Source organism: Sinocyclocheilus rhinocerous, unplaced genomic scaffold, assembly GCF_001515625.1.
Source record: "Sinocyclocheilus rhinocerous isolate Xijiao unplaced genomic scaffold, SAMN03320098_v1.1 scaffold714, whole genome shotgun sequence".
Classification (NCBI taxonomy): Eukaryota; Metazoa; Chordata; class Actinopteri; order Cypriniformes; family Cyprinidae; genus Sinocyclocheilus; species Sinocyclocheilus rhinocerous.
In genome coordinates, this window is record NW_015646165.1 from 500,987 (window position 1) to 527,398 (window position 26,412).

Below are 26,412 nucleotides of genomic sequence, written 5' to 3' on the forward strand. Positions count from 1 at the left end.
TTGATTCTGATTGGCTGAGCCGCGTTCGAAGCTGTTGTAAATGACTCTACAAAGTAACATACACCTTTGTTTACGTTTGTGTGTTGCTCGGCAACCACTTTGTTGGAACCACAACCGTTTCTGAGGAACTACATTGTTTGGTGGAAGAATAATGTTTCTATTAATATCATTACACGTTATTTGCTCCGTTTTATTTTGTGAAACCTTACTACATATATGGAATAACCGTTTTATAAAAGCAATAAGCCCTGTGAAGCCGTGGTTTACAGTGAATTTATAACTGCTAAGGGGGTATATATTATAACTCCGCTTCGCGTCGTACCTAACAACACCCCTTAGCTGTTTTAAATTCACTGTAAACCATGGCTTCTTGGGGCTTATTGCTTTATTATGCATTACGTTAAGTGTTTCCCGCGTGAGGTACTTTGTATTGTACGTTGCCATGACTACTATGATAGTACCTCAACGTTTCAAAGACACACCGTGAAATTAATGTTGAATTGCTTTGCTTGTTAAGATAATGTAAACCCATGAGGCAAAAAAAAACTTAAAAGTATATTCATATATCTTAAAACTTCTGATTACATGAGCCTAAGCTCTTTTAAAAAAATATCCATGCAAAAGTGAATATCAGATCATTTTAGAATACAGTATAGGATGTACCGAATATTCTTCAGTTTTATGCAAAATGGAAATATGACAAATAGAATATCAGATCTCTGTCATATGGCCAAAAAAAATGCAAAAAAAAAAAATGCTTTTTTGCATAGTTGTGTTTGACACATGAAAACTGTAACAATGTATCTTACAAGGTAACACGATGTAACATTGCTCTCACTTGAAATGTGTCTCCACATTAAGTCCTCGAATTTGAGGGTATTGGACCTGGAAAATCCTTGAAAGGTCCTTGAATTTTAACTTAACCAAGGTGTGGGAACCCTGTGTTAGTCATATTTCAAGATGAACATTTACTGGACTGAAGCCACTTAGGTTTACTTGATTATACATACAGGATCTTTGAAAAATCATGTTAAAATGTGAATATCAAATATGAGACATAAAGCTTTTGATAAATGTTTATTTGTTCATCTCTCAATCATCATCGAATTACATTGCATTATATGTTTTTCCCCCACAATTAAAACTACAGAGCTCTGATCACAAAACTAAGCATAAATATCTTACTAGGACATATTATTGGGAAATATAGAGTAACAACTCATACTCATATGCATTTTTAAGCAAGTAGTCTGCTATACTGTTATAAAAATCTAATTGATTTTCAAGATTTACTCAGTTTGGGCTGCCGAGTAAATTTTTTTTACTCCGAAAATTTTTTTTCTTTAAGTGTGAGCTCCTTATTCTCACTATATCAGATATTATATGAGCCGTAAAAGCCTGATATATCAAATATAACACAAAACATAAAACACAATTGTAAACTTTATTTTTGTTTCCTTTATTTAGTCTTTTATTAAGGTTAAATGAAGTTTTCTGACTATAATTTCATATGTCAGGCTTTACAGGGTTAAATGAAATCTCCCTGTATATCAGCTCAAATTTGATCATGACCCTGATGTTCATGTGAAGATCTCACCTTAGCGTACAGTCTCTCTCCATCATTGTCCATGATCAGAACAGCTTTTACAGTGTACAGAGAGGGTTCCTGTCACAACACACACAGATATTACAAATCATCAGTGAACTTCAGTGAAAACAGCGATCAGGGCAAAGGTTGAGCAGACAGACATAGAGCTGTCCATCAGCAACTGCTCAAACTGTGAAATCAATATTTTAATATAATATTTTCCTGTAACAGTATACTAATCTTCAGTATAATAAATATGTTTTATTACTCGTTTTAACACTCGTAAGATCGGTAACGTTAACTGATTCATAATTTAGCGGATGTAAGTTAGCAGAAACGCTATTTGAAGAGGAAACAGAGCGGATTTAAGTTAACTGATAGCGGATGTTTTACACTTTAAATGCATATATTGGACACATAAAGATAAAATAATTTTACCAATATTAGCGTATCCATCTTGTACTGTACAAATGTCGCTCACTCAAGCTCCGTGTATTGAATTTCTGCGTATGTGTACTTCCGCTTACGACATGAGGTAAAAGGGCAAAACTAAGCGGAAGTACTTTACAACGTCATTAAAGATTGCGGAAAATATTGGGCGAAATTAATAATAATAATAACAATAATAATAAAATAATATTTTGAATTGGCCGACACCCCCACATCAGTTATTAGTAGTAATAATAACATAAAAGTTTAAAACATCGAGAAAAAAAATTAAATAATGACGTGAACATTGCAATACGATCTGTAAAACAGACGGTAGAATAGAAGCAAAGAAATCGTATTCAGTTGTGTAAAATTTGTGTGTGTGTTGTGTGTGTGTGTGTCAGTAGGGGTTTAGCTACTTATGAGAGCCAAATAAATGTTTGTAAATATACTCACAAATATCATGCAATATGTATTTAATGTTATATTTATATAGTTGTATTTTATCAAGCATATTTAATAACTTTAAACCAGTAAACTAATGCAAACAGGCTCAAAGACTTTGAGGGTAAATGTACTAATTTAAAAAAATTAATAAAAAATAATTAAAGGGGTCATATGATGGGATTTCAATTTTTCCTTTCTCTTTGGAGTGTTACAAGCTCTTAAAGAAGATCTGTACAGTTGCAAAGACTAAAGTCTCAAATCCAAAGATGTATTCTTTATAAAAGTTAAGAGTCAACCACGCCTACGCCAATCAGAGCACACCTCGCTTTTCAGACCGATGAGCTTTATAAATATCGACGTGTTTCAAAAAGGCAGGGCATAGAAGAGAAACAATAATGTACAGTATGTGGAAAATAATGTTTTTTTAACCTTAAACCGCATAAACACATTTCATTATACCAAGTACACAAAATAATGTTCTTCTCAGCAACATCATATGACCCCTTTAAAGAAACAATTCTCCTACACTAGTGCAGAATCAAAAATATCTGATATTTAATAACTTAGCCTATATTGAAGCAATACTGATGTTGATGCTTGAAAGTTTATGTGTCTGACCACACAACCTGGTGAACCATAGCAATTTTTATTTATTAAACATTGGCAGGTGTGGGGTAAAAACATGCAATATGACATATAGGCCTAGGCTAAAGTATAAATATAAAATAAAACAGAGATAAATATACTCTGAGCACATTTAGTTAACTACATATGTTGCAGTATTACAGGGTAGAAAAAAAACCACATGCATTTAGCAGATGACTGTTGTAAATAGCGGAAAAATAAACAATCAGGAACACTGAAAACTCATTTAGTGATTTTTCTTGTATGGTCAACTCTGTTCCTTAAGCTTTGCTATTGACATCCAGCATTTTGTCTGAATTGTATCTATAAAATATTCTGTCTTCTAATAAGAACATATTGTTTTTTCTCCTGACACCTCTTCAACATTTGAGCCTATTTTCGTCTGCATTCAACTGATTATTAACTACTTATTAGGCCTGTTCACTTGAAATGTAATCTAACAAAGATACAGATGTTAAGAAAAACCAAATGTATAAAATGGAGTACAATCTATGTTATATATATATATATTCATATGTTTCATTAGTATCGTTATGTGAAACTACCTATGTGTCACATTTTGAGTAAGTTTAAAGGAAGATACTTAATATAAAAGGCTTAAAACAATATTTTAGAATTTAAAAACAAAAATGACTCCCATTTACATAGTGTGTCAAAGGAGCTTTACTAAAGGTGATTCACTATAAAGTCAACACTCTACCTAGGTACAATGACTTCATCATGCTTTCAGCTATGGAAAAAAAGCTGAGCAGTAGTTCTAACCTGAAGTAAACCTCAGGCTCTCATGAGCAGACGCTTAGTCAAAGATAATGAGTGATTCGGATCCTGATTCGGAACTGATTGGGTTTGGAATCTGTTTGCCCTCCGTGAATGACACACTGGCCTCAATGACACAAGTCCTCCTCAAAATTGCATATGCTTCCAGCCTGTCCTTTTTTTTTCTCTGTGATAATTTAAGAGATCCTCCTACAACTGGGCATCATAATTACACTGGTCACTTTTTCTGGGAAGCACCACTGTGAAAACTAATCCTAACAGGGGTTTTCCCTGCGCACAGTTCACAGCAACTACACTCACATCAGAAATGGTTTAATCTAGAGATCTGTGGTAGGCTAATTTGTAAGTAAAACTCACAATACTATGCTGAGCATGTTGGCTACATTTAATTCTGTGTCCAAAATGAGTCCCAAAGCAAAAAGGACAAAGAGTAGTTATATTCTGCATAAATATTTTCTTTATAATGTATGCTTCAGTAAGGTGGCTCACCAGCGAGTTTCACAATGAAACACTGGGTTTTCACAATTTTACCACGAAGAGCATTTCAAAATTACCCCGTGTTATATCAAAGAGGATACAGTATGTGTTTCCTTAGTGTACTTTTTTTCAGGTATGGTTATAATGTCACCCAGAGTATGAGAATCATAACTTCAAAATGCTGTTCACAGAACAAGAATTATTTGTTCAGTTTTTATTAATATATTTTGTATTATTATGTTCCTCATTTGCTATATAAACTACTGTATGAATGTTTGGCCAATTCACTTTTTTTTTTTGTTTTCATTTTAAAAGAAATTAATACTTAGCATTAAATCGATTAAAAGTGACAGTAAAGACAAGTGCTGTTTTTACATTCCTTGTTTATTATTCATCAAAGAATCTTGAAAAAAAACTGTAAAGGTCTTCCAGTTTTCATTAGAATGATTTCTGAAGGATCATGTGACACTGAAGTAATGACTGCTGAAAATTCAGCTTTGCCATTACAAATATATTATATATATATATATAGATACTGTATATATTAGTTCAAAAGTTGGTTTGCATTATAAATTCAAATACAAATTCACAAATGTATGTATGTATGTAGATAGATAGATAGATAGATAGATAGATCCTGACAAGATTTTCTGGTGTACAAACTATTGTTACACTGACTGAAATTTTGTTCTGTAAATCATAATAAAAATGAATGACAGTCATTATTTTTTGCTCAGGAAAAAAAATAATGAATTAATTAAACAAGACACATTCGAATGTATAAAAAAAATGAAAGCTGTATTAAACTTTTGTTGTTTTTATTCTTGAAAACCCCCTTTTTGTCTTTGACCCATATATATATACGTATATATATATATATATATATATATATATATTTGCCTTTCTGTATGTGAAGTATTTCATATGGGTGTGTTTATAGTAGATCTTTGTGTTTATAGTTGCAGCCGTTTAGAGCTTGTTGTACTTGCTGTAAGTAATTTTTTCTTTATTACATTCATATGGCCTACAGTGCTCAGCAGTTGATTTATTATGAATTCATTACTAAATTATTATTAGTTCTGTATTAACTAATAATATAATAAATGATAAGTACTCCTCAAATAGCACTGGCTTTATGGTTCATCTAGTCAAATGTACAGTGGAAATATTTTCAACAGAGCTGATCTTCTCAGAACTCAGTTTAGAAGAATATTTGTCACCAAACAATCGTTATACCTGAAGGTCTCCAAATGAGGAACCAGCACCCACAGTATCATTGCGCATAGCAACTGTGTCTCAATAGTGCTTCAGATAAAAAGATAATCAGACATCTTTCACAATCACATCTTTATCTGTGCGGTCACGGCAGAGTATGTGTCCACTTATCTTTTTCACACCGTATCAGAAGGGCAGTGATGGACATGATCATCATCATACTGGCCTGTGATGAGTGTCGGACATGGAAGTGTCTCTGTATCCCGTCGGTTTCCTAGTGTGGGGATGGGTGTGTGAGAGCAGTGCTGCCCTTGTGGTTGGAGCCTGAGGCTGCAGAAGGAGAGGAGAGCGGAGGAAAGGGGATGTTGGGTGGCGGAAGCTCTGCTGAGCGCTGATAAAAGCTTGTCTAGGTGCTCATGCTAACTGTTGTGGTTTCTGGCATGAGACGGTGGTTGAGGGGAGCTGTGTACAGTATCGCTGTATACTTTAAGTCACCCGGCCTTCTTTATTGCACAATAAAGCACATACCATACAGTGGGGCCAAAAAGTGCATGTAAGCGGGGAAATCTGACATAGTGAATGTCACAAATTTGCTTATTTGGTGTGCAAAAGTGGCCTCGAAATTGTGTGGATTTTTCTGCATTTTACATAACATCCTATATATTAAATTATTGACATGGGTTATAGAAGACATTACTACATTTAGAAACCATTGGGTTTCTAAATTTCTTCTAAAAACAAATCCTGTGAGTTTCCCCCTACCTGTGGGAAGCAGGAAGAATAGGAATAGTTGGATGGGTCAGGGTGGTGTCAAGGAGCTGTTTCACTTCCTTTGGTCAAATCAAAAAGGGTTGAGAGCATCACGATCCCACAACGTGGCAGCGTGTGTAATGAATACAAAAATACAAGCTAACATGTTAAACTGAACAATGAATGACCAGAATAAATAGATGAAAATGACAAAAAGGTTACACACCAGTGAGATATAGAACTGTTCGAGCGACTCGGTGACTGTAGTTGAATTAAAGTTGTATATTTAAAATATACAATATTTGAGGTTTAAGAGAATGCTATTTATTTAATTGAGTGCTGCTAGAGTATATATGTTTTGCATTGGATGAAATTACGCTACTCTTGATTACTCATACACAAATTTTCCACTTTTCCCAGCAGTAGGCTTGGATGAATTTTCCCAATGGACCACAAACCAAAGACACAAATGCTGTCATCATAAGTAGCTTGTGAGGTTTTTCCATGTAATTGAAAACGTGTTCTCATGTTTACTTGTAGCTAATGCTGTCAGCCACCTACGTCCATCATAATGCTGCATTTACATACAAACATATTAATGCGTGGGAATGAAAACACCGCATCGTAAAAGACGAGCATCAACAAGTATCTAGAAAACCACGGGCACACCGTTATTATGCGCTTTGATAAACCGTTTTTGTTCATAACTTACTATTTCTTAGTACTATGTCATCACATCATTGGGCATCTGATATGTTTTTACACTTATTGGCATTGATGGTTCCATGAAGAACCTTTAACATCCATGGAACCGTTCCATTGTACAAAAGGTTCTTTAAAGTGAAAAAATGTATTTAGATTGTTATAATTCTCTTCACACTAAGAAAGAAATGGTTCTTTTAGGAGCTGATCACTGAGAGGTTCTTTGGGGAACCAAAAATCATTCTTCCACTCTCTTAAAAACAGGTTCTTTTTTGGCATCAATGGTTCAGTGAAGAACCTTTAACATCCACGGAACCTTTCCATTGTACATACACTCTTAAAAATAAGAGTTCCAAAAGGAGGTTTTCGCAGAAATGCCATAGAAGAACCATTTTTGGTTCCCCGAAGAACCTTTCAGTCAACAGTTCTTAAAAGAACCAATTTTTTTCTTAGTGTGAAGAACATTTCAATAATCTGAAGAACCATTTTCCACTTTAAGGAACCTTTTGTGGAATGGTAAGATTCCATGGATGTTAAAGGTTCTTCATGGAACTATAGAAGCCAATAAAAAACGTTATTTTTAATAGTGTAAGGTCCTTCAGATTATTAAAATGTTCTTCACACTAAGAAAAAATGATTCTTTTAAGAACAGTTTACTGTAGGGTTCTTTGAGGAACCAAAAATGGTGGTATCACTGCGAAAACTCCCTTTCGGAAGTATTTTAAGATTGTATTATTGATAGGAAATTTGATTTCTCGACCAGAAGTGCTTACACTGGCAGTCATTTGTTTCTAATGATTGTGGACCGTCATGCACCCGAACGCTCTTTAAGTGCTGTATTATTGGGTGTAACGCGATAAGGCATCGGTCAAATAAAATTAAGCACTTCAAATGAACAAGGAAAACACATCCTTTCACCTCACCTGACAATTGTGCCTGAACAATCGTGCTGATTGTCCTGCGTGTGTTTGACTTCGGAGGGACTTCAGCAAAGACTCGAATGGTCACTTGCAATGTAAGACACGCTCTTCCACCCTCCTGCCCCCCCGCTTTCGCTCGCTGTCTGTGGTTGAGCGGCAGATACAGGAACAATGTGGCCTTTCTTACCTGTTGAAGGTGTACATTCCATCCCTACTAAAGCAAGTCAGAAAACAGCCCCTCCTCCGCAAAGCAATCCCAGATTTAACTCCAGGTGCGCCTGCTTGTAGTGTCTGAGTTCAAACCACATCCCTCACAGTGGCTTTCCTTTACATGAACACCTTGGGTCTTTTATGCATGCCATGAAACACATAGTTCTTATTAAGGAAGTATGATTTTTTTTTTTGTGATAGATTTTAGGACATGTGCACACCAAAGCTGTGGATGTGAATCACTTGTCCATAAACCACAAGCTGAAGGGTCCGAGTCTGTATTTGGTTTGGGAAGCCCACAGGATCAGGCGTTTTAAACATATTAAAGTGCAAGTGTTGCATTTAGGAGGGCAAAAAGTGTGGGTGCTTTACAGGAAACCTGCTTGCATCGCCCTTAGACCCATCCCATCTGTGTGAGTGACAGCCAAAAGCACACAGGGTGAGTGGGAGAGAAAGACAGGTTGAGCGCATGCACACTTGTAGTTCAAAACTAAGAGCATGCAGCAAACTCTTTCACTCTTCAGTTCAACACAGGGGTCAGTGGTTACTGCTCTCAGGATATTGTGAATATGATATTGTGAAGACTTTTTCATCTGAGCTTAGTGCTTAAGGACATGCTAATAAGGTACAGTTTGTCATTTCATCTTCTTTGAGGGTTTGTTGTTTCTTCAGTAAATATGGCAGTTGTTGACAGATATTGTACAATTCTGGTTCACTATCGAATCTGAAAGTTTTTGAGTCATATTTCTAGTCATAAAGACTCTTTAAGAACTAAGGACACATAAAAAGAGTGTGTAAACATTTTTTGTTTTTTGCTTTAGAAGCTCAATACAGACGTTGACAATTATTATAAACTAGATTAAAGTGTTAAGTGTAGTATTATACTGTAAATAAATTCTATTTTACTATATTACTTTTTTCCCTTAAATTATTAAATTTATAATGTTATCATTTTTATGAGATGTGAATTTTGTTTAAAAGGTTTCATTTTAAAAAAATATTTACAATTAAAAAATGTTTTTTTTTTTTTTTTTTACTTTTCTTTGGTCTAAACTTTTCTTTATTTTTCATTAGATGCTACCCACTGCTATCACTTTTTGATTATCACAAATATTGCACACATGGTTTAGAGTAATGTTTAAAGAGAGAGAGAGAGAAATGTATTATATAAAGGTAAAAAAATTGTTGAATTTTTATGTTTTCTTGCTCACTGTTGGCTCATGGTTCAGTGGTTAGTACCACAGCTGACGTTGAAACTTGGGAGGCCGGTCCCACGGCCCTGTCCCCTCATCATTTCAGAAACTATAGTCAAAGGAAATCAGCTAGACACCGCGGTAAAGGCAGGATATATGTTTTTTACCCTCAATATGACAAAAGGAAAGACGTGTTTTGTTAAATACTTCACCACACATGAAAGGCCAAACCATTGGATGTTATACAGCATTATTGCTGCCACGTCCTGTCAAACTTGTACCTGACAGTTCAATCAGGCAGTGCATATATATATATAACATATATAACATTTTCTAAATTATACTAAATTTTAACTCTTTTGTAAAATTGTTTGTTTGATTTAAAAAGATACGTTTTTCTCATCGTTACACTTGCAAATAGTAACAGAATAATGACATTTGAAAGCAAAATTATTATTGTAGCTTCAGAGTTTTTACTGTACCAAAATATATGTCCAATTGAACAGGAAACCAACATTAAAGTTTAAAACGGATGTTGTGTATAAAAGGCTGTAATATAGCACCAATAAAAGCAAACCAACAGATGAGGAACAAGTTTAATTTGTTTTACACAATGATATAGCTAAAGGAAATGAAACTGAGTGGTAACCAGCAAATGCATATTAAGCATCAACGTAAACTAATTCGTTTATTTTCGACGTGAGGGAGTATGCTGAGAAACTCTTCCTGACATTCTGATGTCTGTGGTTAGGCCCCTGCCTTCGTTTACTGGAGAACAGGCTGGCTCCCAAAAGATTGTCTTATCAAGGGTTGACATTACTGTTCGCAAAGCCAGCTGATAGGACAAATCCAGCCCAACGAAACTTCATGTCCAGTCACACAATATGACAATTGGAGCACATGGGAAGAGAAACGTGAAACAGTTTCAAACAAGATATATTCTTATGGTAAATGTCCATTTTTTGAAGTTTCAGAGTGACATTATCGTCCGTTTACAGGTGTGTAGAAAATGTTTTTAAAATTGTTAGCGTGCAGTCACAACTGACCTATATTACCCTTTATGTGAACGCTTGCATTGTTTGTGTGTCTTTTTCTCTTTATTTTTAACTCTACAAATGCGTTTGACTTGACATTCGTGCTTGACAAAATACAAGAAGTTTCTGATTTCATTTAATGTTTTAGAGTGATTCACTGCATCAGGTGTCTGTCCTGAATGTGTTCAGCAATCAACAGTGTACTTCCCCTGAGGATCAGCTGTGAGGTCAGTATCTTTATGAGGGAAAAAAAAAATTATAATTCAGCTATGTTTTCCCAGTGAGAAAAGACTAAAAATAAAAACTTTTTTTTTTTTTTTAAATGAATGAATAAATGCTGTAAAATCTATCTGTACCCTGCAAAAATGACTTCTTAATAAGCTGAATTAGTTCTTTCTCTACTGAAAAATATTTAAAAACAAAACTTGTGAGAATGCTTATTTATTTTACAGATATATTTTGTCTTACTGCACTAGCAGATTTTTTACTGGATACTTAAAACACTTGAAAAAATTAATATATAAAATTAAAATATATAAAAATTAAAAAATGAGTATAATGCAAATGAGTATTTTATAAATGTGTATATATATATACACGTGTGTGTATGTGGTTGAAAACAAGTCTTGTGCAGTAAATCTATCTTGTTTCAAGGATTTGAAATAATTATATATTTTAATAAATATTTAAAGACATTTAAATGACAAAAATAATCAACGTTTATCAACGTTAAGGGACTGGCAAACCCTGGAAGACTGCATGGGGAGGTGTCCACCAATGTCACTGGATTCCGGGCACATCGCTCCCCCCAGCATATGGAGATGGACTTAGCCTGGCAGGAACTGATGGCCATCACAGAACTTCAGGTGGGTACACTGGAACAACCCACTAAGCTTCCTCTTTTACATGCACAAATGTCAAAACTCAAGAAAATGTCTGATTATTTTGTGGTCGGATACAGCCAGTCGTTTTAGAGTCTTAATGAAATGGTGGCCTTATAACATTTTTCTAATACTGAATCCTCTGTAAACACACATTACGCTATGATCTGCAACAATGGGCCAATTGAGTGATGCGAGGATAAAGGCAGACATAGAGGGTGAGTGCTGTATATTGCCGACAGACCCCTGCATAGCACAATGACCATCTGTTTCGACATGAAACCTGAGCGCTCCCAAGTAAGACCTGCATAAGCTACGGGTGGCACATTCACCCAGGTGGGCTGGTCCTGTAGTGAGCAGAATACAACCCTCCTCTGCAGCACAAATCAACTGAAAACCTTCATTTTATTAGTGTTTTATTGTAAAAGAGTTTTATCTGAATCACCTCCAAGGTCAAGTTTGAGTGAAACTGGAAGTTCTTGTTATTAAAACATTATTTTTGTCACAGGAGTTTGAGGTACCCAATGAGAATCCCTTTGAAGCTATTCCATACCTGTCCATGGAGCCCATGGTTTCTCAAGGGGGGTTCGGGATGAGTCAACCGCAGTCAGAATCCATTCCAGCCACTTGTGATGCCCATTCTGCTGGTGTTTATGAAAATGCATACCCTGAAATGATGCCACCCTATCAGCGTTTGAACCCACACATGGATATGCACTACAGCCTCCCTGTTAGCCACGGTTCCTCAAGAATGCTTGCGAATACGCAAGCTCTTCATCCACCTCTCATGAGTCTTTTGGAGCACATGAACATGACAACACGTAGTCATGGGATTGTGAAAGACAGCGTTATCAACCTTCACTGCACAGGACAAATCAAACAGGCTTGTGCAGATGATCTTGAGTCAGATTCCGGTTTATCGCTTGGTTCAAGCCCACCGCTTGCCTCTCCTGAGAATGCAGTGCATGGAGTACCTTCGTACTTACCTGCAGATCGTACGATGGGCTACGCTGAAAGCGAAAGTATTGGGGAGCAATGTCGCATGCGGCAGAGTTTGCTTGGGTCTGTTGACTACCACCAGTCCTACAGTTCATACCCTGGAACTTCTTATCCCACAACTGCAAACATGCAACCCATCAACCAGCAGACTTACCAACCAATTGCATCAATGAAGCAACCGGTTTTACCCACAGCTCTGCATGATATACAACTAAATAGCGCAGGTTTAACAAGACTGGGTTCATATCAATCTATGTATCCAAAGCAAAAATCGAGCAGTGTTCCTGTACACCTGAACAGAGATGAGCGGCGAGCCCTCGCTCTCAAAATCCCATTCTCACTGGAAAAGATTGTGAACCTACCAGTGGATGACTTCAGTGAGCTCTTGACCCAGTTCACACTGAGCGACGCTCAGCTGGCACTCGTGAGGGACATTCGCAGACGAGGGAAGAACAAAGTGGCTGCTCAGAACTGCCGCAAGCGGAAGTTGGAGAACATTGTGCATTTAGAAAACGAGTTGGGACAGCTTAGAGCCCAAAGAGAACATTTAAGCAGAGAGAGACTGGAGTTTCAGCAAAACCTAGCCATTATCAAATGTCGGCTCTCAGATCTTTACACCCAAGTGTTTTCACAGCTTCGTGATGAGGAGGGACACCTTTATTCAGTTGATGAGTATTCACTACAACAAACTAATGATGGCAACATTTACTTGGTGCCACGGAACACAGCCCTGGAGGGTGAATGAACAAATTTTTTTTTTTTTAAGTCACCCATAGATGGACAACTAAATTCATGAGGTTCCTACACTTAATGACCAATGAATTAATTACTTCAAATAAATCATGAATGGATAAAGACTTAAAATAAAATCACACACGAATTTAGAACCAAAGTAAGTTTAGGCCAGTATAACTACAGAAATTGCAAAGAGCTTTTATGATTAAGAAAACACTTACAAACTTGTGTTAGACTACGCGGCTATTTTTTTCGGGGGGGGGGCGGCCAGGGGCCCTAAACACTTTTGTACATTAAAACATTGGTCTAAAACAGAATCATGTCCAACATACGAACACATGCTTTCAGTAAATGAGTGATACACAAGACACGGATCACATCATTTGTAGCATTAAAATTTTTATTGGTAAAAAAGGTAAAAAAAATAAAATCTCTTCAGCTGCATTTTGGTCCTAGGGAAAAAAAAAAAAAAAAAAAGTAAATTTGGAATATTGTAAACAAGATATTGCACTACAATAGCAAGTACCTTTATCATTTCACCAGTTTAGAAAGACAAATGCCTTTTCATTTCAAGAGACGATTTTCACTTGTCAGATCCTGAAAAAGCAAGCGTAACATGGTCAGCACATTAAATATACAACATGAAAAACCAGTGGGCATGCATTAAAAAGTGTATAAGTTTTACAAAATCTTGTGCACCAAACTATGCTGACTGCAGTTACTTCCCCTGTAACATACACAACACTGAATGGGAAGTTGACATTAACTGTACAGCTTCTGCTAATAAAATTGTTTTACAATTACCAGCGGTAGTTGAGAAGTCTGTTCTTACCTACAGGAGTTATAAAAGCGCTGCCTGCTAGTCTTTGAGTGGCGCCCTGTACTCCCTGCTTCTTCACAGGGCGATGATCTTGCTACTCCTTTCTCAGCCTGCTCCCATGGCTAGACTGATATGCAGCCACACTACTCTAAGCATTTGCATTAAACAGCCTATGCTTTTTGAACCAATTTTGACCATTTACCTCATGTTCCCTTAAGAGAACAGGTTTCCATTTTTTAAAGAGCCAGATGACAGTCTTGAGTTTACTTTCTACTAGAAGGGCTCAAAGAAGCTCTCCATCAAGTTAAAGTGTACTACACTAAAACCCCCAGAAAACAAATGACTAAAACGCACATCTTTTTAAAAAAAACAAAAAAGTATGTTTTATTTCACCTTGATTGGTTACATAATCAAAACCATGAAGACTGAAAGTAATTCTACATAAAACCTCATTGGAATGCTTTTCCCATAGACAATATAAAATAAGTCTGCATGACAAATTCATGATGTCCCACACATGATAGCGCTACTGTACACTTCTTCTGGTGGCAGCTGTAAATCTGCCAAACCTGTTTGGCTGAGCAGATCTAGGGATGTAAACCTGCATCTGCCCTGTCACTTCTCTCGCTCTCCTCTCCTAAAGCACTCAGTCCTGTTGAACAATATGAACAACAAATGTTAAGCTGAACACTACCTGAGGTTTGTTTCTACACCAGATATACAGCAAGGTTACAGTATAGCAATGAGCATTCAATCCAAGACTAACATATTGGGTTTGTTAATCTGTAAACCAAGCCATCTGAAAATCTATTTAAAATTAGACAAAAGAATTTGAAACCAACCTTTCTGAGCTTAAAACCGTCTACCACCAGAGCCGCCTCCATATCCACCACCAGATCCACCACCATAGCCACCTAAAACAGATGGCATGTCATTTAGGATTCAAGTTGTTTATACAAGACGACTTAAACCAAAAGAGAAATGGAAAAGGCTATTATGAACAACTCACCACTATATGGGCCACTGTTTCTTCCTCCGCCACCTCCAAAGTTCCCTTTCATGGGACCATAGTTGGACTGCTGGTTGTTATAGTTGCCAAAGTCATAGTTACCACCTCCACCACCGCCACTACCACCTCCAAAGTTGCCTATTCATAGTTAAACCACATACACCTGGTTACTGCTGAAATCAAGTTATTTGTATGGAAATTAATTCAGACTGGCATCTACTCACCACCTCCAAAGTTTCCATTGCCATTGTTGTAATTGTCATTATAGCCACCACCGCTGTTGCTGCCACCGCCGCCACCATAACCACCGCCCTGGTTGCCATAACCCTGTCCTCCTCCGCCACCACTACCACCTCCATATCCACGATTTCCACCATAGTTACCAGGACTGCCACCATAACCACCTGGAGAAAGCAAAAGGAACAAGTTACTTAACATTAACAATCAGAACATTTTACCAAATTGTACTTTCAAAGAACTAAGAAACCACTGTATACCATCTCCGCTGCCAAATCCATTGTTGTAGCAGTCGCCTCCATAACCACCGCCACCTCCACCACTTCTGCCTCCTGAAAAGGATTGTGAAAAGTGCTTTAAGTCAACACGAAAACTTAAATACACCATTCGAAACACTTCAACGTCTACTTAGGCATGTACCTCTTCCAAAATATCCATCGCGGTTGCCGCCTCCACTCCCTCCAAAGTCATTGTTGTAGCCGCCATTGTTGCCATATCTGTTGAAGTTTCCACCTCCTCCTCCACCACCACCACCACCACGGCCTACAGAGCAAGCACATTAAAACAGAGGGGGAGGGAAAAAGAAACCCTTGATCAACTTACCTCTCATGCTCATGCCAGTGTTTTGCATCTCTTGTTTAGACAGAGCTTTTCTGACTTCACAGTTGTGCCCATTCACTGTGTGGTATTTCTGAACTAAGGGGAAGATGCGTGTTAATTTAAATTAAAAAGACCCACAATATTAAGACATTACAAGTGACACTTGAATGATAGCACTTACTGACGATACGATCAACAGAGTCATGGTCATCAAACGTAACAAAGGCAAAGCCTCTTTTGTTTCCGGTCTTGTGGTCAACCATAATCTCAATGGCCTCAAGTTTGCCAAACTCTGTGAAGTAATCACGAAGATGGTTCTCCTCAGTGTCATCCTTAATGCCACCCACAAAGATCTTCTTCACAGTTGTGTGAGCAAATGGCTTGTTGGAGTCCTGAAATCGATACATGCAATTAGGCAACTGCACTCATACACATCTTTAGAAAAGTCTTTGCATTACAAAAGCTTGGGGTGCTAAACCTCACCTCTCGAGACACAGCTCGCTTGGGCTCCACGAGCCTACCGTCAACCTTGTGGGGACGTGCATCCATAGCAGCATCGACTTCATCCACACCGCAATAAGTGACAAACCCAAAGCCCCTGGAGCGTTTGGTGTTTGGATCTTTCATCACCTACAGCAGCACATAAACAAGCATAACAAGGGTTAAAACACCTAGTGGTCATCACCATACAATTAAAACACAATACTTAGTGTAAGATTATGCGAAGACACGATCCATATTGTTTAACCCTGTAGATAAGCAAGACATAAGGAACTTACCACACAATCCGTTAAGGCGCCCCATTGTTCAAAATGCGCCCGCAAACTATCGTCTGTGGTTTCAAAGCTGAGCCCTCCAATGAAGAGCTTCCGCAGTTGCTCTGGTTCACGTGGTTGGCCCTGAAAATATCAACCCGTAATAACTTAGTACCATTGAAACCAAGTACGTCGTGTGTATTATTCTGCAGCGGATATTAAACTAACAATTTATTCATGCGCGAAGCGTCACGAAACCTTGAGGTAACAGACTATCTGGGGGGAGGTGAACAAACACCTCCGCCATGTTGGTGTCGGACAATGCGGCCCATTTATAAACGGTAGCTTTGTTTCAGTGAAACAATCGAGATAATAAATTGATGCAAACCATCACAGTTATGGCCAATGAATAATTAAAACAAAGAAACTACGATTTTTGAGAACACGACCTTCAATGCAAGCACGCGGCCTGTGTGCATAGTACAAGAGTTAAAATGGCGGCTGAACGCGCTATTTGCATTAACAAAGAGCCACGAAGGAGATCCGAGTTAAATAGGAAACCGTTCAGAACATTAAAACTACGTAGCTTTTATCAAACAAAACTGAATACATTTTTAAAAACGACCTACCTCTTTGGACATCCTACCGACTATTTCTGACTGTACTGTGCTGCGCCACACGCTTATCGGTGAGACACACACGGAGGACTGGGGGAGATAATATTAATAGCTCGGGTAAATACAGTCCCCGCCTACTGCAGACGATGATTGGTTTACACTTCCCGCTAACGCTTTTGTTGTGCGTTTTGAGGATACCTGATTGGTTGACACTCAAGTCAATCCCTGGAACAGAGGTTAGTACTTTTACACATCTTTCTCATACAATTAGAAAAACTTTTTTTTATTAAAGCTATAAAAAAAATACGTTATATTAATCATTTATTATAAGTTATGATTTGATTCATATAGCTTCGATATCACGTTCAACCCTTATGCAAAGGCACTCAATCATACCTTTCTTCGAAAATATGTATTTTTCTAAAAAGGTGTGATTAAATGTAGATATTTTTAAAATATCAGAAACATCCAGCAAAGTCTGTGGTTTAAGGTGCCGTGTGATGCGTGAGGCCGTTTTTGGCGCGAGAGCGGCTCGCTCAGGCGCACGCTGATTGGCTGGACGCGCCACTGGACGGATGCGTGTGCGAGAGGTAGCAAACTCCTGTGTGCAGGGAAAAAGCCGCCGCCGCATTATCCAACACGAATAAGAAAACATCGAAAAATATCTCAGTAAGTATACAGTAATCATCCACATTAACGTCAGAATATGTTATTGTAGATTCCCCTTGCACTGGGAATGATTTAATCCGTCAGCGCTACGCTTTAACATGATAGGATCAGGTGAAATCTGTTCGGCTCGGCCCGCGCTGTTGCTAAGCAAAGCCTCAACTGCGTTAGCGCGCACGACGATAGTATTTAAATAAATGCGAAAAAGCGCACAAATGCTTTGCTTGCAGCGGTCAGACGCAGAGAACCGACGAAAGAAGTAGCGCATTTATGCTAATTAAGCTAAATTAGTCTGCTATAATGTGCGCCTGGATATCTGTGAGCCTTGTTTATTGTTTTTGCAGGCATTGGCTAGTTGAGCTTGCGTTATACGCATATAGCACAACACCAGCAAACGCGTGAATTTATTTTTCTAACCTCTTGCTTTCTCTCATTGTTTTTGTTCTGTTGCTATTTCAGAATGAGCTCATAGCGAGGCAAGCAGTAGCAATCAATGGGACTAACGTTACTGTAGCTAAATGTTAGCAGCGCAGCTAGCACTGCATTTAAATCCGTTTACGTTGTGAATTATGTTTTGTATTTTGGAATAAATGCATTGGGAGTTAGATCGCATATGGCCTGCGATGTGAAAGTATGAAAATGAGAGTCGTGCAGGGCTGTTCAATGTTTTCACATTGTTTGGCATTGCTCGCTAAGATCCTTCATGACATTAAGATAAGAACACATGGCTGGTTTATCACATTTCCAGTGCGTGGTTGATTAAATATGTATCTTAGTACATGAATATAGTTATTGCATCCTGATATAACCGCTTGATTTGAATGTAATATATTCAGACTGCATGCATTGTTGTTTCTTTAGCTTTGATAACAGAATGTGCACAATGTTTACTAACAAGTAAGCATCCTTTGGAGTTTATTTATTTTTCTTATTATTATTATTATGCATATAGGCTTTAAAATAACTTTGCAGTTCCTCAAATCAAAGACATGCTGATCTTTTGTGTGTCTATTTGTTAGTCCTCTAGAATTATTTGTTAGAGCAGTGTATGCGTCTGCATGCCTTATGCATGTTTATTGATATACATTTTGGGTATATTTAAGTGCAGTAATGTTTAAATTAATTGTATTTGTTTAGGGGAGCTCTGAATGCTGTAATCTCTGCACTTTAAGAGGTCACGTCCTCCAATATAATACAGTAGGTGAGTGTCGAAAAATAAATATTGACTTTTGTCATTGCAGTTAAGGTAAGCAAGGTTTAACCTTAAGTCGTAAGATTTTGCTCATACTGTCCAGCCTTTGTTGTTATCATGTTAAGAGTAACTTTAGTTCATGTTATGGTTATTTTTGCTGGAAATAGAATTTTCACAGTATAGACAACAGTCCATATTAATGCCATATAATATAGGTAATACTTATACTTGTGAAGTTTCATGATTTTCAGTCTCACAGCAGAAACTAATGCTAACTAATAATTACGAAGTAAACATTGTGCCTTGTCTTCAGGCAATCATTAAAATGACAAAAAAAAAACAGTGAGTAATAAAATATAATTGAAGAGACAAATTACAAGTAAAGACAATAGAATGAATGAACTCTTTTTTTTCTACACTCAGTTCTATCATATTGTAAGTAGAAATGATCGAATCTAAAATAAACCACTAGCATAGGCTTCACTGTATGAGTTAAGATGTAGTACATTAATACTTACATTAAAAAGTATGTAGCCCAAAGCTATGATATTTTCTTGTCGATATTATTGTTTGATTAATATTAATTACATAACTGACAGCAATAGATTTATTTAGACGTTTACACTGCAAGACCTAATGCACAGATCTATTCTGACGTCCGATGTTTGTTTATATTTAAGATGTATTTGAAATGAATATGCATCTGATCAGTCAAATACACTCCTTGCTGAGTTTATTACTCTTTTTGTATTTTATATGGTAAATGGACTCCAATTACCCAGCCCTATGTAGAACTTTAATAAAAAAAATTTCCCCCCCAGTGGGAACACTTTCCTCCCCAGACCAGGGAGCCTCACAGGTCACATTTGCTCATAGGAAAGACATTCAGAATCAGCCATGGGAAAGAAGAACCAGAACCGTGAAGATGATGAGGCTGCTTCCTCAGAAGAGGAAGAGTATGTAGTGGAGAAGGTCTTGGACAGGCGAGTTGTGAAGGGCCGTGTGGAATATTTCCTGAAGTGGAAAGGCTTTTCAGAGTAAGTCTTCATTGTACTTCATAATAAACTAATAGTGTCTAAGCAGTAGTATAGACAATTTCAACTCAAGAAGAGGTGGATGTGTGTTACTGCATGTAAAATCTTAAAATGCATGACTATGAAAAACATCAGAAGTTTTACATTGAGATGATGTGGACAAGTCTAAATTTTCAAGTGATTTAAGGTTAACTAGTTTGAAGAACCCTCACAGTTTTGTCATAGTATGTAGACATCCTGAAGGCATATCTATGATGTGAGGAAATCCAGTGGCTTTAATTTATCATGCATGAGTCATGCATTGTTTTGCAGAAAACACAACACATGGGAACCAGAGAAGAACCTGGACTGTCCAGAGCTTATCTCAGAGTTCATGAAGACCTATAAAAAGGGAAGCAGTGGAAGCACACCCAGCAGCAAGCCCTCCAGCACAGGCTCTTCTTCGGCCCGTCCCAAAGACAGTAGCAGCAGCACCAGCAAGAGGAAAAACTCAGAGGAAGAGAACGGGAGTGGCAGCAAACCCAAAAAGAAAAAGGAGGTAAGAGCTTAACAAGAAAAGGTCTGGGCCTGGGCGATAAAGCGGTATCGATATTTATCGACGATACACCGTAATCTTTAACGATAGAAAAAATGTTCGATATAGCGCATGATAGTTTTTCGCTTATTTCATTTAAAGGCACATTATTAGTGACAAGCAGATATCCAACAGAACACACAAACACATGCTGAAATGAGTGCCGTGCCTGCCTGAGATTAGGAGACTGTGAATAAAAAAAAAAGGAATATTAGTTGAATTTAAAATAAAAATTCGCATTCGAATGCAAAAACGGTGTATTTGAATTTTAGGTGTGTCAGGGAGCCTTATCAGTGGCGCACAAGATGCGGTGATGATGATGTAAATGTCGTTTTCCATTCAAAATATTAGAGAAATATAGAAGCTCAAAGCGGAGAAGATATCTTGTGCACCTCTTATAAGGCTCCTTGACGCACACCTAAAATTCAGATACACCGTTTTTGTATTATAATGCAAATTTTTATTTTAAATTCAACTAATATTCCTTTTTTTATTCAGTCTCCTCATCTCAGGCAGGCACGGCACTCATTTCAGTATGTGTTTGTGTGTTCTGTTGGATGTCTGTTTGTCACTCATAACACATGCCTTTAAATAAAAAAAACGTGAAACTATCGTGCGCTATATCGAACATTTTTTCTATCGTTATCGATGAGGGTGTACTGTCGATAAATATCGATACCGTTTTATCACCCAGGCCTGGTTGAAATTCTCTCTAAAATTTGTTTCTTAATTCATTCAAAAACGAAAATTTACTTAAAATGTACTCACCCTCAGGCTATCCAAGATGTTGATGAGTTTGTCTTTTCTTGGAGAGAGATTCTTGAAGATATTTAGCATTAGGGCTGCACGATATATCAAAATTATCGAAATATCGCAAATGTAAATATCGCAATATGCATATCGCAATGGCGTGCGATATCTGAATCATTTTAATAATAGGCTACTTAAATCAAAACGTTGCAAAAGGTCAAAGTTTTAGTTGACACATTTAGCAGAGAATAGCTTGACGTTACAAAGAGTTAAGTGCAATAAGTTGCAGAAAACAACTCTTTGCCGTCTCGTCTTGCTGTCTGACTCGCACCTGAAGCGCGTGCACCAGCCGCATCTCACACAGCGTATCTGATTTGTGACATTACTTTTTACGTACTGCTAAAACACTGCTGATCACTTTCTGAAGTTGTAGTGATTCTTTCTTTTCCAAGAAAGAATGTGAAACAAATTGGTTATATAATTTTCATTGTTAAATATTTTATAATATAATTTAAATTGATTTTTCACACTTCAAGCAATATTGTATCGAATATCGCATTTTTAACAAGGTATCGCATATCGCTTTTTTTTCCAATATCGCACAGCCCTATTTAGCATTACATCACTTGCTCACCAATGGATCCTCTGCAGTAGATGTGTTCCGTCAGAATTATTTTGCATTGTGAACTCGTACAAAAGCAGAGGTTTACAGTTAAACGCCTTTATGATGGATTGGTTTTTGATAAACATCTTATGTTTTTATTAGCTGTTTGGACTTCACTGCAGAGGGTCCATTGGTTGACCAAGTGATGTAATGCTTTTCAGTAAATGTTCATTTTTGGGTGAACTATTCCTTTAAGCGTTATGTTGTGGTGGCCAGTGTATTTAATGTGATGTTGTAAAAATAAAACATCTATTTTAAGTAAATAAGTATTTTTAATTGTTGTCTTTGTTCTTTCTAGGATGAGATCCTTGTAGCAAGAGGGTTTGAGCGAGGCCTGGAGCCTGAGAAGATTATTGGAGCAACAGACTCCTGTGGAGACCTTATGTTCCTTATGAAGTGGTGAGTACAGCAGCTCTTTACATATCGGGAGCAATTTATTTGAATGAAACTCCTTATTAGAGCTTAGAAACACATTGGAACCAAAGCCACAAGTCTGACCATATTCTAGTTAGAATAATAGTGAGTGACATTGAAATTTGATTTAAATTCCATCACAAGTGGTCACAGGAGATGCCTGTTGATACCAGGAGTAAACAGGGAAGTGCCACAACTGACCAGTTGTGATTGGATCACCCGAGATGGATGTTAGGACAATAGTGTCAATGGCCACATTTACATCTTGTATTATGTCTGAAATTATGCAAACTGCCCCATTTTTGTTTCTTTGTCCTACCCTGTTGAGAGACTGAAAAACCATTATTCTTTTGTCACCGTTCTACACCTATTTACACCTGTACATTTGAAACCCGTCATTGTAGTCTCCACTCTGCATTCATTTATATTTGCTTTACAGTTTCTGCATCTCTAATCTTGTGTGTGTGTTTGTGTTTTAATTCAAATATAATTGCAGTTCCTGACTGGTACACAAACTGTACAGGCTATATTTAGCTTAACATACATAAAAAGTGTTCACTTTGAAAGACTACGTATATTACAAACACTGAGTCCATAAACATGTTCCTTTTATGTGTGCATTTTCTTCATAGAATGGGGCAGAAAACGCAGTGTTTATTTCAGGTGCAGCCTTTTGCATAGTATAGCATGTTAAGCACTATACACCATATATAATCCTAATTGTCTATTGCCTAAATGTTCCGTTGGTCAAATGTTATTAGTTTTACACTGGCGTAATACAATAAAATAAATAAATGTTTTGGTGTTCACAGATTTTACAAATTTAGACATTACTATTGCTGTAACGTTTTTTTGAATATAAAGCTGCAATCAAATATGCGTAGCTTCTTAGTGTTGAATACATTTTTCAGGGTTTCCACTGGTCCTTAAAAAGTCTTTTTTTTGTTTGATCAAACTTAAGGCCATAACTGGTATAACAAAAGTATTGATTATAATATTTAGAGGCTTTAAATTTGCAGATGGAGAAATGGGTCACTATACGACCCAATGTGATTATTAAACTTCATAAGGCTTTGACTTAAATTGCTGCACATTCATAGTCAAAACTCAGAGCTGTTATGCGTTCTACAGGCTGGTAGTTTCCGAGTAGTTCACAATCAATGGATACCACACATTGATGCTAAGAGAACACTTATACTGTTGATGAATTACATTATTGTATTAGCAAGGTCTGATTTTTTTCTATGTATTGGTACATTAGTACATAAACTTTAATAACATTTCAAAACAGATGTATATATAAAAAAAAATGTCTTGATTATTTTAATCTGGCAGTTACACTCTTTTGCAGTTGAATGTAAGCCCCAGTCCGTTTAATAAGTAAGAGTAAAAGAATCCGGATTACATGATTTATTTTGAGATTATACGTGTACATTTCTACAGTGTTCATTTTATTTGTGCAGATCTCAATAGGTGTTGTAAGTATTACATCTGATTTTAAAAACTCTGTAGAAAGTAACCATGATTTTTATGATGGTACAATATGCAAATGTAAACAAAATCAATGCCTATTGTATTAGCAGTTTGAACTGCTGTAGTATCTGGAGGTTAGCCAATCATGAGGTCTTTTACATCTAGAGATCGGTTTAATTCAGTTTAAGCTTTAAGAAGCTTTAACTAACAAATTAAGTGTATTTGAGGATTTTAATGTCTCACAGTTTCAATTAGAACTGGAGCTAATGCTGATACATAACATTGTGCAGTTGTCCACTTAATGCAAATTTGTCTTTCCTTTGTTGCTGATGTCCCACCACAGGAAAGACTCTGATGAGGCAGACCTTGTGCTTGCAAAGGAAGCCAATCACAAGTGCCCACAGATCGTCATTGCCTTCTACGAGGAGCGTCTGACCTGGCACGAAGACAGCGACAAGAAGGAAAAGAGTGTCACGCCGGTTTAAAGGGCAGAGGGGGGAGGAAAGACGCTGAGTCCTCCAAACCTTGTGCCCTTTGTCACACTGGTGACACTCTCATAGCCAACTTTAACGGACCATTTAGTAAAAAAAAAAAAAACGGCCACCGAGCAATGGAGGTTACTGCCCACCATGACAACATCCGTCCACCCTTCATGAAAAAGCATCTCTCACCAGACAAACCGAAAGGCCATGGCGAACAGCGGCTGCAGCAGAGCGGTGCAATGTGATCTCTCTTCTCTTACTCTCTCTGATCTTCCTTCTATTTTGTCATAATTTGTGTATTTGTGCTCCTACAACTATGTTCTTATGATGTGTTTGTGTGCTATTGTAGATGTGAAATGATGAAAACCCGTACATGTCAAACTTTTAACTTTTATTCACACAGTTGATTTTGTAGTGGTGCTGGACATGACTGAAAATATCAGTTGTGTTTTGCGTTTAACATCTATAACGCTGGATAAAGACTGTTGGTTCTATTTCAAGCTGTCACCCTCTCTTCTGATTTCTGCTTTGTTTTTTCAATCAGGTAGAATTAATTTTGCTGTATTACAATTTTTGACTGTAATAATCTCTCATGTGGGCCAAAATTCTGTGATTTTTGTTTTTGTTTTTTTGGTTTCTGATTGTCAGTAAAGCCACATAAAGGAACTATACCGTATAATCACTTTCCCCATATTAAAATTAGAACATTGACACCCATTTTTTTTCCCTTTCTCCCTCTAATGTCTTTGCAAAACTCTACTACTTTCAGAATTGGCCCTTTTTAACCACTCTTACCTTTGAACTTATCACTGTTGCTTGCAGGAGGGCAGACAATCTTCATCATGCGAGTGTGTAATGGGACATTTTTATCTGTTTCTACACTTTTTCCATGATATTCATTTTGCTCCATAAGTTTAACTGATATACTCCCTCTTGTGGCTGATTTGGTGAACACATTCCCTGTTTGACCTCATGAACTCAGAGCTGTTCTCATTCACGTGGTAGTTTAAGCATATGTCGGGTTCTTACTACTTTTTTAACCTAGAGTTGACTCAATAAAATTGTGTTTATCAAGGTTACATGCCTATACTAGAGTTTTGTGCTTTTTTGTGTGCTTTGCAAAGCCACTGAACAAAAGCTATTCCTTCGAGATCATTTACAACAGGAAGTGCTTGTTTTATTTTAAATGTATGGATGCAGTCCACTCACAGCAGTAGAATAGGGAGAAAGGCTTAGTTTGAGTTGTTTGTAATGAGGGGGAGTTTGTAAACCCGGTTGAACATGATGTGTAGCTACTTTTTTCTTTTTGGTTTGTTTTTTGTTATATTACAAAAGAGGATGGTCCTTTTGTAATGATCATGATCATTTATACACATGACTCAGTTCTAGCAGTTGTTTTTACAATGTGCAACAATAGTTGTCTTTTGCTATGTTAAATGCATAGCCTGTCCTGTACCATATTGTAGTAAATCTAGTTTCAACACTAACAGTTGAACGTTTCTGGAAACCCTTAACCCTGGCTTTTTTTTTTTTTTACAAAATAAATTTCATTGTAGTGCTGAGATTATGAAGTTTCACTCTATGCAATGTTTGTGAAAAAAACTCATTTTAAAACGAGTCCAGTTGTCATTGCAGTGCAGTATTAAGTTTGGCCTGAAAAGCACTGCTGATATTCACCAGCAGATGTCATAATGGAGCAAGTCTTGCCTGTTTGTTTCTACTGCTCAAAAAATATACACCTTAAAAGCTGCATAGGGATTCTGAAGTAATACAGTGAAGAAGAAGAAAAGGATTCTTGGGCTTATTTGTGAATTTTATACTAAATAAAAGTAAAATATTTGGCCTATAAATGCATTATATTCACTGATATTTAAGAGCTCATATATCAACTTATTTCTCTAATTTGACCTAGTCTTGATGCAGTTTAAAGGCACAATATGTAAGATTTTTTTAATTAAAATATCCAAAAACCACTAGAACAGTGTTATATATTTTGCTGACTTGTGTACTTACATTATCCCAAATGTTTCGAAGAATGTTTAAATCCAGAGAAATAAGCAATTTTAACTAGTGACACGGACCGTGTCCATAGTGTCATTGTGTCGCCTGCCAATGACGTCATA

The 26,412-nt window shown here is 37.0% G+C and overlaps 4 protein-coding genes across 9 annotated transcripts in view; 2 read left to right on the forward strand and 2 right to left on the reverse strand.

Annotated features, from left to right (window-relative positions):
• The window catches only part of copz1 (COPI coat complex subunit zeta 1), an 8,761-nt gene extending 6,627 nt beyond the window's left edge, over positions 1 to 2,134 (reverse strand). The window contains exons 1-2 of the mRNA XM_016510863.1: positions 2,027 to 2,134; positions 1,598 to 1,666 (exon numbers count right to left, since the gene is read on the reverse strand). Of these exons, the coding sequence (XP_016366349.1) occupies positions 1,598 to 1,666; positions 2,027 to 2,044 (87 nt within the window). The 5' untranslated portion in view covers positions 2,045 to 2,134. The remainder of the gene's footprint in view (positions 1 to 1,597; positions 1,667 to 2,026) is intronic.
• Positions 2,135 to 10,432: 8,298 nt separating this feature from the next.
• Positions 10,433 to 13,315, forward strand: LOC107707001 (nuclear factor erythroid 2-related factor 2-like). Its single transcript, XM_016510864.1, has 3 exons — positions 10,433 to 10,614; positions 11,122 to 11,253; positions 11,777 to 13,315. Exons 1-3 carry the CDS (start codon positions 10,567 to 10,569, stop codon positions 13,010 to 13,012), a joined length of 1,416 nt encoding a protein of 471 aa, XP_016366350.1. The 5' UTR covers positions 10,433 to 10,566; the 3' UTR covers positions 13,013 to 13,315.
• A 73-nt stretch (positions 13,316 to 13,388) lies between these two features.
• On the reverse strand, positions 13,389 to 17,143 carry LOC107707002 (heterogeneous nuclear ribonucleoprotein A1-like). Of its 3 annotated transcripts, XR_001636209.1 has the most exons (12): positions 17,053 to 17,143; positions 16,448 to 16,567; positions 16,152 to 16,298; positions 15,850 to 16,060; positions 15,672 to 15,764; positions 15,489 to 15,611; positions 15,329 to 15,400; positions 15,056 to 15,235; positions 14,832 to 14,969; positions 14,665 to 14,736; positions 13,529 to 13,599; positions 13,389 to 13,454 (listed from the first exon to the last, which is right to left on the reverse strand). XR_001636209.1 is itself a non-coding variant. In XM_016510867.1 (11 exons), exons 1-10 carry the CDS (start codon positions 17,062 to 17,064, stop codon positions 14,675 to 14,677), a joined length of 1,158 nt encoding a protein of 385 aa, XP_016366353.1. In that variant the 5' UTR covers positions 17,065 to 17,143; the 3' UTR covers positions 13,483 to 13,599; positions 14,665 to 14,674. The 3 variants fall into 3 exon arrangements, 2 of the variants coding, with proteins under 2 accessions (XP_016366353.1, XP_016366352.1); XM_016510867.1 differs by lacking the exon at positions 13,389 to 13,454 and having other exon boundaries at positions 13,483 to 13,599; XM_016510866.1 differs by lacking the exons at positions 13,389 to 13,454; positions 13,529 to 13,599 and adding an exon at positions 14,180 to 14,474.
• Positions 17,144 to 17,237: 94 nt separating this feature from the next.
• On the forward strand, positions 17,238 to 24,396 carry LOC107707003 (chromobox protein homolog 5-like). Of its 4 annotated transcripts, XM_016510868.1 has the most exons (7): positions 17,238 to 17,276; positions 17,503 to 17,709; positions 18,844 to 18,907; positions 19,720 to 19,935; positions 20,245 to 20,470; positions 22,219 to 22,319; positions 24,151 to 24,396. In XM_016510868.1, exons 4-7 carry the CDS (start codon positions 19,796 to 19,798, stop codon positions 24,290 to 24,292), a joined length of 609 nt encoding a protein of 202 aa, XP_016366354.1. In that variant the 5' UTR covers positions 17,238 to 17,276; positions 17,503 to 17,709; positions 18,844 to 18,907; positions 19,720 to 19,795; the 3' UTR covers positions 24,293 to 24,396. The 4 variants fall into 4 exon arrangements, with proteins under 4 accessions (XP_016366354.1, XP_016366356.1, XP_016366357.1 ...); XM_016510870.1 differs by lacking the exon at positions 18,844 to 18,907; XM_016510871.1 differs by lacking the exon at positions 18,844 to 18,907 and having other exon boundaries at positions 19,775 to 19,935.
• The last annotated feature ends 2,016 nt before the right edge of the window (positions 24,397 to 26,412 follow it).

Excerpts from the sequence above, each read along its gene's own strand:
- LOC107707001 (XM_016510864.1), top strand. The coding sequence starts at position 10,567 with ATGTGTTCAGCAATCAACAGTGTACTTCCCCTGAGGATCAGCTGTGAG. Across the intron at positions 10,615-11,121 it reads CCCTGAGGATCAGCTGTGAG|GGACTGGCAAACCCTGGAAG; the intron begins GTCAGTATCTTT and ends ATCAACGTTAAG. Across the intron at positions 11,254-11,776 it reads TGGCCATCACAGAACTTCAG|GAGTTTGAGGTACCCAATGA; the intron begins GTGGGTACACTG and ends TTTTTGTCACAG.
- LOC107707002 (XM_016510867.1), bottom strand. Across the intron at positions 16,299-16,447 it reads GCGCCTTAACGGATTGTGTG|GTGATGAAAGATCCAAACAC; the intron begins GTAAGTTCCTTA and ends GTGCTGCTGTAG. Across the intron at positions 16,061-16,151 it reads AGCGAGCTGTGTCTCGAGAG|GACTCCAACAAGCCATTTGC; the intron begins GTGAGGTTTAGC and ends TATCGATTTCAG.
- LOC107707003 (XM_016510868.1), top strand. The coding sequence starts at position 19,796 with ATGGGAAAGAAGAACCAGAACCGTGAAGATGATGAGGCTGCTTCCTCA. Across the intron at positions 20,471-22,218 it reads AACCCAAAAAGAAAAAGGAG|GATGAGATCCTTGTAGCAAG; the intron begins GTAAGAGCTTAA and ends TGTTCTTTCTAG. Across the intron at positions 22,320-24,150 it reads CTTATGTTCCTTATGAAGTG|GAAAGACTCTGATGAGGCAG; the intron begins GTGAGTACAGCA and ends GTCCCACCACAG.